Source organism: Micromys minutus (genome assembly GCF_963924665.1).
Source record: "Micromys minutus genome assembly, chromosome: 3".
NCBI lineage: Eukaryota > Metazoa > Chordata > Mammalia > Rodentia > Muridae > Micromys > Micromys minutus.
In genome coordinates, this window is record NC_137972.1 from 25,784,504 (window position 1) to 25,797,907 (window position 13,404).

The following is a 13,404-nucleotide window of genomic DNA, read 5'->3' on the forward strand; positions in this document are numbered from 1 at the left end:
CAGGCAAGGCTGAACTTGTGATCCTCCAGCCCCAACCTTTAAAGAGCTGGGATTACAGGTCCATTCCACCAGACCTGCTTTATTTGAACCTGTATACACTAGGCAAGTGCTCTACCACAGAACTACCTCTGCAGTCCCTCCCCTACCTCCAAGTACATCTTAAGAACAGTTTATCATTTATAGATTTGAACATTCATTAAAAGGAAAATTCTGACCAAGTGGTATGACTTGACATGGTGAGAACTACACTGGAACATTTGTGTTTTTAAGATTACATTCAACATGTATACCTTTTAATGCTAGTAGAAGTTAAAACAGAAAACAACTATACATCAAACGTTGAACAATAACACCAAATAGCCAGTCAAGAAACAGGCTAGAATAATTGACATTTAAAGTTGAAATTTGATTGAGCTGAGGGGTGGAGACCATAGGTCTTAACGTTTTCCATATAGTATAATATATGGACTAGTATGAGATTTACCCTTTGAGAGCAGCTGGCCTAGGGCCTAGGCTCACTGTGAACTGAAGAGCAGTTTACAGGCTCAGAAAGCAGAGTGGCTGCACATTTATTTTTAAGAGATAGGATGGAAAGTTACATGAACAAGAGCCCTGCATGGTATCCTATTCATATTGTTCTAAGGTGAGGAATTTTAGTTCACAGCTCTTGCTATTGTTTTGTTTTTCCCTTTAAAGAAAAAGATTTCACAGTGGGGTTGGGGAACAAAAACACACACTCAAAAGCCTTCTAAAAAGCTCCACTTTGCTTTCTGGATCTTTTCTTTTAGGCCCTAAGGGTTCTAAGTTATGACTAAGTCTGATAAAGCTAAATCTAGCACTAATCCAAGAATGCTTCCAATTATGCACAACTATGTCCTCCTAGGGACCACTGAGAGTCAGCATACTAGCAAGGTCACAGTGGCCAATGAATGATCCAGGTCCTAGCCTAAAAGTGAATCTTTTGAGACACAATTATATACTACTTTCTAAGTATTCCATCTTCCATAACCACCATTTCCCTACTAAAGAAGACTGCAAACACTATTATTTGCATCTGCCTTTAAGACACTGCATCTGTGTGAGATACCTGGAAGAGAAGTGTTGGAAGCAGAAAGGCAAAAGACCAATGATCTTGTCTGCATTTGAGTGGGTGAGGGATTCAGCACTGTGTTCTGGCTGCTCCTGAAAACCTAGCACTTCAAAGACCAATAAAAGTAGGGGCCAGACATGGGAGGAAGTTCTAGGTCCTGTAAGCACTAGGCATCACCAAATTTACACACAGGACACAACAGGCTCTTCTTACAGTGTTAGAACTTAATTCAGTAGTTCAATTTCCAATTTATTTTCTTCCATAAACCAAGAAGGGATAAAGGAACTCACCAATTCCTCTCTTCCCCAGCATTTTTCACAGCGTTTCTTTAGGAACAAGAAATGGGGGTAAGATGGGAGGCAGAAGCAGCTTAGCAACCTCTAGTTTTAGAACCTTGAAAGAGGCCCGATGGTTGCAGCATTCCTAGTGAGATTTATAGGCTTCCACAATTAGTGGTGGACACAAAAACTGCAGTAGTTGGTTAAGTTGGCTTATACAGCTCAAGGGCACAATTCTGACTTCTTTGCTCTTCTAAACTGGATTGCAGAGATGTCTGGCTTCTAATTCAGCTGACCTGAAAACAACTTAAAAGGAAAGAAAACTTCCTGTTTGTGTGTGCCAAACACTCTCTGGGTCCTCAGCAATACCAGCAGGTTAGTAAGCAGCCACTTCCATGAAGAGAGCAGGTTCCTAGGGTCCAATTATCTCTACAGCCTATATATATCCAATTGTTTTCCTTGCAATCCTCACACATCTGGAAGACTAGTCTGCATTTCTGAGGATGCTGGAACTGGAAGGAAATCTCCCTCCCCACACCTATACTCTAAGATATTAGGGCATATTAGTATTTTATGGAGATCTCTATTACCCCAAAGCATACTTAAAAATTATATTCTTTCACAAAGACTTGCAACTCCTGTGCGTTTCCCTTGGTTTATTCTGTGTGGGATTTTCAAGAATTTAAACATAGATCCTAACTTTGGTGACATCTCAGCTAAAATAAAATACAAAAGGCTAAACAGGGGAAAATCCAGTGTAATTCACCTCTAAATCCATAATAACGTAATTTAATACTGTAAAATTGTTTCCTATCACAGACACAACAAATAATTCCCAAGAATTAGCCCTTGACAGCTATTTTAAATCAACATGACTGAGTCTATGATTCACTTAAACTGGATAAAAACTACATACTGAAATAGTCCTAATTTCAAATGTAAATCTATAGGATATACTTTCCTTATTCAAACCTGTGCAATTTCTTTATTGAAACTAACATATTTAACAAACCTGAGTAGTCACTTTCACAAAACGTGATTTGTGCTAGAAAGCGTTGTATGATGCCTTCTAGATCACAGGCCTAAAAGGCCCATGAAGAAGCCACTTTATCTTCTAATAAGTAAAACACTCTACAAAGCCCAAATTCCTGGCTTACAACTATCTGTAGAGCTGGTGGAAAAAGTAGGAAGGGATGTGTTTTCCCATGTCTAGAGTAAGCACAGCCTGTCCTCTGGCTGCAACACCCAGTAAGCCACATGACAGCACCATTCAACCAACTGAGAAAGGGATGCTGAGGAGGACAAGTAGTCTCTGAGGCAGGCTAGAAAAGAGGCTACCAGGAATTCAAGTTAGTGACATAGATAAGCCACACTCCTCTGGGTCTCTTTTCCAAGCCCCAAAAGTATTCAATGTGACCTGACTGTAACAAAGACAGAGACTACTCCAGTACAGTGTGCTGGCCACAGCTGCAAAGGACTCCCAGCTCCTCCATGTGCCCACCTGACTGTCCCAGTCTATATACAATACATTCACCACAAAAAAATAAAATAAAAATAATAATAAAAAAAGGCAACATGAAACTTCTGTAAACTGGACCCAGCTCCAAAAACATTAATACTACAAGTAGTCCCTTCCTCAAAATATACCTGAGATTAGCTGCTCATGAAAGTTTAAAAGCACCACTCCAGCCTTACATGTACCCTCCACCCAAGTGTAAAGTGATTTTCCCTGAACAAGAGTCTTGGGATTTGGAGAAGCCAGCAAGAACTCCAGGTACACTTGCTCTTGTTAAGTTTGTCGGCTGTGCAGGTGATCCCAGCTACAGTCCTGTCAGTCATCTAACGAGCTTGCACCTAGGCCTATGCAGTTCAGCTCTGAAGATGGCTTGATTCACAGCAAAGAGGGAGCAAGGTGACAGAACTGAGATGTACAACAGTCATTATTCCTCCAGATCCTCCAGGCCTGCCTCTGTCTTCAGATGCAGCTGTCCATTTCCTTGGGACTTAGCTCCTCCCTGGACTAGCTCTGAAAGTACAAAAAATTTTAAATTACATCAATTGCATAGCCTAACAATAATTGAGTATGTCAAAAACAATTCACAGGCTTGAGGGGGCAGTAGTTTTACCCCCAGACACTAGTCTGAGTTCTAAAGCTCCAATTTGGACTCAGATCCCAGTGCTTAGTACCTGGAAAGAAAGAAAAATACCCAATATAGCTGTGCACATCTGTAAACATTGTACTTGGGAGGTAGGGGCAAGAGGGCCAGAGTTGGAGTCACATAGTTAATTTAAAATGGCTGAGGCCACATTGAAATACTGCCTAAAAAACAAAAAACAATCAACCAAAACACATCCCCATAAACACACTCAAAGGATAATCAAAGCACTCAGCAGAAATTCATGATCTCCTGAGTTGGATTCCCAAGGATCATAAAACCGCATGTACAAAACTATTCAGTTCCTATAAAAAACAACCTCTATTCTCAGAAAAATGAAGTCAGGTACAGGTTGAACATTCTTTATTCCAATGCTGAGGTCCCCAAATTTTTCTTTTAAGATATGGTCTCTGGGAGCTGGAGCTTAGCATTTAAGAGTACTACTGACTGCCCTTCCAGAGGTCCTGAATTCAAATCCTACAACCACATGGTGGCTCACAACCATCTGTAATGAAATTCAATACCCTCTTCCGGTATGTCTGAATATACAGTGTACTCATATACATAAAATAAATAAATCTTAAAAAAACCCCAAAAGATATGGTCTCCTTTGACCTGGAGAGATGGCTCAGTGGTTAAGAGCATTAGTTGCTTTTCCAGAGGACCTGAGCTCAATTTCCAGAACCCATATTGCAGCTCATAAGTCTATTACTCACTCTGTAGATCAGGCCAGCCACAAACTTAATGAGATCTGCCGCCTCTGGCTCTCCAGTCCTGGTGAAATCACTACCATTCCCTGGTGAAATCCAACACCCCACCACCACCACCACCAACCAGAGCCCTGGCTGGGATGTACCAGTAGATGTGTACCACTGTCTAGAGAATCCAAAACTTTTAAAGCCTAGACATAACAATAAAAAAGCAGCATTTTGGGCTCATGTTTTCAGGTTAAGTTTATCAACTAGTAAAGTCTATGATAATATCTCAATATCTAGAAACCTGAACCCCAAGTACCCTGGGGCCCAAGATACTCAACCTGCATTTATTGCTTACACCTGTCAGGTGTTGGGAACTACTCTAGTTTTTAGTAATTCTTACCTGATCCAGAGGAAGTGTTGGGGTTTTATGTGGTGGCAACTGTTCTGGTGATGCTGCAGGTGCTGGGGTCTTTGGGAATAAGGACTGTGATTGGACTGGATGCATTTGCAATCTACAGTCAGAAGAAAGGCACAGTGAAGAGTTAATGAGGAACTACTAAGAGAGCAGAGATACTTCAATCACAAAGACACTGCTGTCAATTTAGAAGCTGGTAAATTTAGAAACATCAATACTGGGACAAGGTGTCATGACATGACTCTAGGGATGATGTAGCAACACTTAAAACAAAGGGGCTAAAAAACAAAACCCAGCACTGGGGAAACTTTCCCTGGAAAACTGGCCTGAACTGAGAAACAAGTCAAAGATATTAAAGCTATAAGATTTGTATACAGAGACAAAATAGACACTACAACCAAATGAATACCAGAGCCTTGATTAGATTCTGGAGAAGAAAGAAATGAAAACAAATAGAAAAAAAGCAAATCTCTAAAAGACATTCCAGGGACACAGAGGGAATTTAAGGACATGGTAGTGACTACCCTGCTTTTCCTTGGGTATGACACTTGCACTCTGAGACTGTTGAAGGGCAGTGTCCAGATGCTTAGTGCTTAGGTGACACATACTGAGGCACTTATATGACTGCAATGTAAACCCCAGTGGTTTATGGAAAGGCAAAAAAAAAAAAAAAAAAAAGAAAGAAAAAGAAAAGGAACCAACACCATGCATGGTGCCACAGGCCTTTACCCTAGCTCTCATCTACAAGTTTAGCCAAGCCTGGTCTACAAAATGAGTTCCAGGACAGTCAGAGGTACACAGAAAAATCCTGCTTTGATAAAAAAGACAGACAGACAGACACGTACACACAACCCAAACCAAAAAAAGTAACAAAACAAGCAGTTAATGAGAGATTTACAGAACCTGCAGGTACGCCGAGAGTGGTAGCACACTTGGGAGGCAGTGGCTAGTGGATCTCTGAGTTTGAGGCCATCCAGAGTTACAAAGTAAGACCTTGCTTCCAAAACAAAAAACAAGCTGGCTTGATGGCACACACCCTTTACTCCCAGCATCTGGGAGGCAGAGGCAAGTAAGTTTCTATGAGTTCAGAGGCCATTTGTGGTCTAGAGAATTCTAGAACAGCCTGGTCTCAAAAATAAAATGAAACAAAACACCCTCAACACATAAACAAACCCCACCCCACCACAAAAAACAAAACAAAACAAAACCACCACCACCAAAAAACTTAAAGGCAAATGCAAAATGCAAAAACCAATACGCAGACTGTAAAATGTGAGAGCGAATGCAGGCCACATCTGTTAAGTCCCAGGACAAGGGAGGCAAGAAGACTTGAGCTCCACACCAGACTGGGCTACCCAGCAAAATCCTATCTCAAACAGATGACAGCAATCACAAAAATAGTCAAAAGTGGGTAGAGAGATTTTGGTGTAAGAAGTGGGGTAGCAGTGGCAGGGAGTTCACCAGCTTCTAAATGGAATGATACTGTGATTAGGCTTTATTAATCTTATTTTAAAAACTTTCAGATTTTGAAACAGAGCATTTCTGGCTGTCCTATACTCACTCTGTACACCAGGCTGGCCTCCAACTGCTGATCACTGGGATTAAAGGTGTGTGCCACTATGCCTGGCTAGACAGTTGTATGTAGTTCAGTTGGACATTGTAAGATTATAACTTTAAACTTTTTCTCTTCTTACAAAAGGGGGGGGGGTCTTATTTATGTAGCCCTGGTTAACCTTAAATTCAGGGATCCGCCTGCCTGACTGGGATAGAGCAGTGTACTACCATACCTAGCTGACCTTGAACTCTTGATCTTGTCTCAGACTTCTAAGTGCTAGGATTATAGGTTTGAATCCCCAACCAGGCTTATCTTTTATATTGTTAACAGGGTTTTTCTTCCCCTGTGAATTATTCATTTAGATAGCAGGTAGATCATTTTACAATGTGTACTCCCACACATATTTTGGGTAGTGCTATGGATAGGACCAAGTACCCCATGTGGGCTAGTGCTCTGACACTCAAATACATCCCACCACAAATAAGGTTTTTGTTTGTTTTTACTTTTGATTTTTAAGACAGGGTTTCTCCGTGTAACAGCACTGACTGTCTGGAACTACCTCTATACAGACCAGGCTACTCCGAGATCTGCCTGTGTAACACCTCCCCTTGCCTGTACCTCCGAAGTGATGGGACTAAAAGCATGAAAACCACCACCTGGCTAATAGGCTTCTTAAAGGCATCACCACTAAGTCTCACAAGAACATTTTATTTAGTCCAAGTTTTTAAAAACCAATCATCAGTAGGGGAAGAATGAGATAAGCACAACTTTAGCCATGCAGATGCAGGCTTCCAAAAGCAGACCCTTTAGTAACGAGTCAACTAGGCAGCAATGCTGACCAGCTTCTGCCCACAGCTTTCACTGTAGTTATTATGTGTGCAATATGAATCTTTCCTACCAGGCAAGGTGGTATGCACCCAATAGTCCCAGTACTTGAGAAGCTAAAGCAGAACGATTCCTCGGTTTGAGGCCTGCAGGGGCCACACTGTGAGACCTGGTTTTAAAAACAACAATTCTTCCTACTTTTTAAAAATAACAACAAAAATCTAATCATCTAAGTACTAATTCACAGAGGTACTTATTATCTATCGCCACAAGCAAAACCTAGTCCAAATGTTGATTCAGGGGAAGAAAATGGCAAAGACAACTGTTATCTGGTCCCTATCAAGTAAGCACTTCATGTGTTTTTTGGTATGGGACAATCAATTTATCTTGATTCTTAAAGCCATTGTTATTTTCTCAGAGAAACCTAATGCAACCTTACCCTGACGGTCTGTGCACCTCTTGAAATGAGCCTCGTATTCCACTTCCAGTGCCGGTCTGCTCCATCACCGCAGCCTGAAACTGACCTAAGCCCTCTTCCTGACAGCAGTAGAGGGGACCCTCTGGAGAGAGGCCATTGGGCTGGGTGGCTACTGAATGGGGAGGTGGATGGGCAGGCACAGGGGATGGGTATGCCCTGGGCTGAAAATGACTGGCTGATCTCTGAGGAGTGTATGGAGATCCTGTCTGCAGCATCACACTGTGGGGTGGGAAAGCAGATGAACCAAAAGTCATTCCTGAACTCAGAGGTGGTGGGGGAGTTCCATAAAGATAGTCACTGGTTGACAGTGAGCTCTGCCGCTTGGTAGCTGCATTATGGTTGTCCAGATCTAGAAATTCTTTGGGACTCTCTGGCCTCTCCATAGATTCATCCATCTTTTCTTCTTCTGGACCATTATTGTGTCCATCAGGTGAAACAACTGTAGCAGACACTGCTTCCATTTGAGTTGGAGGAGTTAAGGCAGCATTTAATGTCTCACAACCTTGCAGACTAGACAAGGCATTCTTATCTGAGAAGAGGGGACGTGGAGGGTGACTCCCTGGGGGTCCACTTGGGCTTCTCTGAGAAGGAAGAGATCTCTGCCAATCAGAAAAGCCCTGTGGACATGTATAATAAGGAGTCCGTTGATAGGGATGGTAGGAAGGCTGAGAAGAAGGCTGGTAGGAATATCTCATTCCCTGTTGGGGGCGGTACCGGGGAAAAAGTCCAGGATGGGGACCATTAGCCTGGAAACCCCTGGGAGAGAAGGACTGAGGCTGTGATCCTGGGGACCTTGCTCCCATCATAGAGCCCAAGCCTTGCAAACTTGGACTCATAGGGTAATGTGTAGCTGAGTTTGAGTATTCTATGCCAGGCATGTATAAGGGAGAAAACTGGTTCACAGTGCCTGCCATCAAATTGGGATCTGTGCAAGGAGGTGTAGTAGTTGCATTCTGCCCTGTACATGGCACGGTTTCTTGCAATGTTTTACCCCTGGGACAGAGTGGCTTTTCTGAACCACTACCAAGGCCCTTCCCTTCTGATCTACAGGGAGATGCTTCATCAACAACTCCATTTTCAGGTAGATTCCCTCTCTCTGCCACTATGGAGAGGTCTCTGCCACTATGGAGAGCTCCTTGCACAGCTGGGCTGCTGTAGCTATTGTCTGAAGGCCAGGTGTTCTTGTTCTTCAATGCAGAATCTGAAGCATCACTTTTGAGTTGGGAGTCCTCTGTTTCCCTTTCATGTGGTGAGCTTTGCCTGGTACAGCTGGCTTGCAAGGGAGGTGCTGGGTGAGGTAGCTGTTTGAGGTATAACCCTTCTGAAGAACAAATGCTTGCTGCTTTCTCTTCAAGTCCAGGCAAAGGCTCTGCTGGAGAGGGAAAACAAAACAGTAGTAACTTGGTAGTTGAAATGACAACATCAAGTGCTAGAATAATGGAGGAACTTGGCAAGTAGCCAAATGAACTGGGTCAAGGTTCAGACAAACCTCAGCTAGATACTGTGACACAATGAATCTCTGAACGTGTAATGATTTGGAGTCCGTACACTATTTTGTAGGCAAGTAAAACATAGTACACATCTAAGCTAAAAAAAAAAAAAAAAAAAAAAAGATACATCTGGGTCTCTCCTGTGTTCTCCAACTCACATTAAAAAGAAGCCAAGAGACAAGAGATAACTCATAATCTAAACTTCCAGGCAGAGAAATCTGATATGAGGAGAATGTGGTTCTTTTTTTTGGGGGGGGGATTCAACATTAGGATTTAGTGTCAATTTCAGGTGGAATTTTTCCGTCATCTTTCATTAAAGTTCAAGTGAGTCCATTCCCCAGATACTGGACATACACTTAAGAAAAAAAGGATTCATTTCTCTCTTTCAAGTTTATCTTTATGGCCTTTAAACAACACTACTAAAAACTGGTTTCAACAATTAGAATTTATTGTTCTCCACAGTTTTGTACTTAAGACGGGCTGAAGAGATGGTTCAGTGGTTAAGAGCACTGACTGCTGTTCCCAGCAACCACATCGTGGTTCACAACTATCTATAAAGGGATCCAATGCCCTCTTCTGGTATGTCTGAAGACAGTGTACTTACATACATGAATAAATAAATTTAAAAAAAAGAAATAACATATTGATCACTTTCAAGACTGGCATGTTTACAATGCACTATGAGGTGCATCAGTTAAGAAGACAATGTTGAGGCTAGAGAGATGGCTCAGGGCTCAAAATGCTCACTGCTTTTGCAGAGGATCTGGATTCAGTTCTAGTACCAAGATGGCAGCTCACAAAAATTTGTAACTTTTGCTCCAAATAACCTAATGCCTTCTTTTGACCTCTACAGGTTTCTGGCACATACACGGAGCACACAGTAACAAAGGCTCACAACTTCCACATAATAAACTGCACAAAGAACATGACGTTGCTCTCCTGTATAGGCTTAAATTCAGCACTAATACCTTCTCACTGTGCCCTCAATTTCTCAACTTTAAACAAAGATACCGAATTTTTAAACAAAGAGCTATCTATCAGTCTACAAGATTTTCTCAATCCTTCAGAAAAGAACAACTTTTCTTCTATCTCATTTCTTTCTTCTTTCTCCAAAGATAGGGCTTCTGTGTAATAGACCCAGCTGTCCTAGAATTGACTTTGTAGACATCCACCTGCCTCTGCCACTCAAGTGCTAGAATGAAAGGTACACACCTGGAAAAGACACCACTGCAGGTTCTTCTATCTCTTCTCTAAGCACACTTTTAGTATCCCCACCCCTGCTTAGGGCTTCCTTACTCCCTAAAGCTTCCCTCCTTACAGCATTACCATTAGTTGCCATGTTATCTGGTAATTTCTATACCATGGGTTTTTCTTCCTTCTCTTCCATTCTCGACCTTTGGAAAGCAGCTGAGGCTTTAAGGCTAGGTTGCTCTATGGTTTTTTTTAAACTATAAAATTATCCTCAAACTCAAAACAAACAGAGACACACACACACACATAACATAGGCATGGTGGTAAGGCCAATGATCCTAGCACTTGGGAGGTAGAGGCATAAGTTTGATATACAAAAAGAGTCAGGACTAGGGCAATCAAGATGGCTCTTCTGGTAAATGCACTTGCTGCTAGGCCTGAGAATCTGAATACAGTCCCTAAGACTGACATGGTAGGAGAAAACTTCTACAAGGTATACTCTGACTTTCCACAAGCTTCCCTTCCCCAATTAAAAACAAACCCAAGGATGCTGGTAATACCTTGTGCAAAGGCAGGTTCTAATTAAATGGATTTAGATAAAAAAGTTTGAAAAAAAGGCTGGATACGGTGGTCACACCTCTGAGGTAGAGGTATGGAAAATCTCGAGTTTGAACTAGTCTGCTCTTTATAAAGTTCTAGGCCAGCAAGAGTCAGAGAGATCTGTCTTAAAAGCCAACCAAACAAAGGAAACAACAACAAAAAAAAAAAAAAAAAAAAAAAAACCCAAACTTTTCTAAAAGAGTGTCTCACACTCTTGGCTGTATGTAATCCATATAAATTCATGAATTGTTTTTGATACCTCTACACCTAAAAGAACTTCAGTTATTCCAAGCTTGAATAGTTTATGGGAAAGGCTTGATATCACTTTATGATATCTTCATATTCTGTATATAAAAAGGTTACAAAAGTCAGAGGAAAAATAAAAAGACTGTATGTTACCTCGGTCATCCTCAGACTCTTGTGTCTCGCTGATCTCCCGTGTACTCCCAGGGTTGTCCAATGCAGGCTTGGGTGTTGACACACATACAGATGCTGAATGAGCTACTTGTGGAAAGGGACCAGGTAACTGGGGAGGAGTGGGCTGGCGGGGGTGGTAAGGCACACCTGGGGGACAGACTCGGGAGGAGAGCTGCTGCATGGCAATCATTTCAGGGCTGTCCATCATGGAATCCCCTCCTTGTGCCCCCCGGAGGGCCTGGGAGGGTCCTCTGAACCGAGAACTTGGTGCTGGAGTTGGAGGTGGTTGCAAACGATGTCCAGCCGACTTACAGGGTGGCTGCATATACCCTGAAGGAACTCCATGAGGTAGAAAGCTTGATTGTTTAGTCCACTGGTTTGGTGGGATAGGTTGTCTCATTACTCGGCCATCCATCACATGACCAAGGGCATGAGGGTGGTGAGAGGGTCCTGGCCCCAGGTGGGGTTTCTCATCTGGCCCCAAACGTCCAGAGTTTGTAGTACCATGGTTCCCATTCCAAACAGCAGGGTGTACTCGATTCAGATACTTGTATGAGTGATAAATGTGACCGGGTGGAATTTCAGAGGTTTCAGGAAAGTCTGGGGGTCGGGCTGGAGTCCCACCATGCCTAGAAGGAATAAATGATGCCTGGAATGGAGCTGGTGGATATATGTTTCCATCTTGACTGGGACAATTTATCTGCCCAAGCTGCAAGGATGGAACATGTGATCCCATATTGGAAAGGTGTGTTAGCCCCCCACACATCTTATCTTCTGGAGCACTAAGCCGGGATCCTCGGTGGTTACTAATTCCAACGGGAGCCTGACAACAGAAAAGGTAAGAGAAGAATGTCAATTTACAGAACAAAACAGACCTTGTAAGATGGCATCTTTTGATTATTGCTGCGGACGTTCCCAGGTATCTTTTTGCAAACTGCTTACCTGTATAGCAAAGGGTGGGTGCTGCAAGGGCTCTCCTGGGGGTGCCTCTGGGATTCGAGAGGAGCCAAGTAAGTTGGTGGGATCTGATCCCTGAAGAGAGCCATATGTTCCTGATGCTGCTGGCCGCTGAAGACAGTTGAATAAAACAGAAAACGGGTGAGGGAAGAATCATCAAGACAACAAGGGATCCCCTAACAATTACTAGTAATGTGCCCCATGGCCAGGAACAGCCTCCAGTATCAAAGCAGCTTCTCTTTCCAGAAAAAAAAAAAGACTAATTCTCTTATCTTTTAAAAAATTCACCTTCCCCACTACAATTAGAGCAACTTTAGGCATTCTGGATCCAAGTATACCCTATAATTCTTTATTAATACATGTTTGAGATAGGGTCTCATGAAGCCAGACTGGCCTCAAACTTGTTGTGTAGTTGGGCTTAATCCTGAACTTGTCTGTGTCTCTCTGATTTTCAAGACAGGGTTTCTCTGCTTCCCAAGTGCTGGGATTAAAGGCCACCACCTGGACTGTCTTCATCTTTTAAGACTAACATCACAGGTGTGCGACCACCACACCCACTATTTGCTGTGTTGGGGAGCAAACACATGTTTTCATATGCTAGGTAAGGATTCTACCATCTGAGCTGCAACCCCAGCTCTTCATAATGAAATCCCAACATTTAAAAAATAATATGTAGCTTATATACTGTGTTCTGTGCCTTATTTCTTCTATGTTTCTTTTAGAGATGGAGCTCTATGTGGCCCAAGGCTGGTCTCGAATTCTCTGGACTCAAGTGATCCTAAAAGGCAGTCTTCCAAAGTAGCCAGGAATACCGGTAAGAACCCTATCAGCAGGCCTTTTTAATTTCAAGTTTTGCTCACTTTGGGAATACAGGATTCAAAGAACTAAGAGAAAAGAGGGTCTAAATGAAGAGAGAATGACCATGGGGCTAGGGTGTAGGTAGAAAAACCATCATTTGTGAGGTAGAGACAAGCAGACCAGAAATTCAAGGCCAGCCAAAATCTCTACTACATTGCAAGTCTGAGGTCATCTTGTGCTAGATGAGACCCAGTCTTCAAAGCCAAAGTAAACCATCTATGGCAGTAGTTTTCAACCTGTAGGTCATTACACCTCTAAGGGGTCACCTAGGACCATCTACCAAATCAGACATTTGCATTATGATTCATAACAGCAGGATTCATGCAGTTATGAAAATAATTTGGTGGTTGGAGGTCACCACAACATGAGAAATTGTACTAAAGGGTTGTAGCATTA

The 13,404-nt window shown here is 42.4% G+C and overlaps 1 protein-coding gene across 3 annotated transcripts in view; it reads right to left on the reverse strand.

Annotated features, from left to right (window-relative positions):
• Window positions 1–413: 413 nt before the first annotated feature.
• CECR2 (CECR2 histone acetyl-lysine reader) overlaps window positions 414–13,404 on the reverse strand; it is a 91,377-nt gene continuing 78,386 nt past the window's right edge. For 2 of the 3 annotated variants that reach the window (XM_080913651.1, XM_080913649.1), the window contains exons 15-19: window positions 12,136–12,261; window positions 11,176–12,016; window positions 7,457–8,867; window positions 4,623–4,734; window positions 414–3,394 (exon numbers count right to left, since the gene is read on the reverse strand). In XM_080913651.1, coding sequence (XP_080769777.1) covers window positions 3,389–3,394; window positions 4,623–4,734; window positions 7,457–8,867; window positions 11,176–12,016; window positions 12,136–12,261 — 2,496 coding nt within the window. In that variant the 3' untranslated portion in view covers window positions 414–3,388. The remainder of the gene's footprint in view (window positions 3,395–4,622; window positions 4,735–7,456; window positions 8,868–11,175; window positions 12,017–12,135; window positions 12,262–13,404) is intronic. The other variant, XM_080913650.1, reaches the window with a different exon arrangement.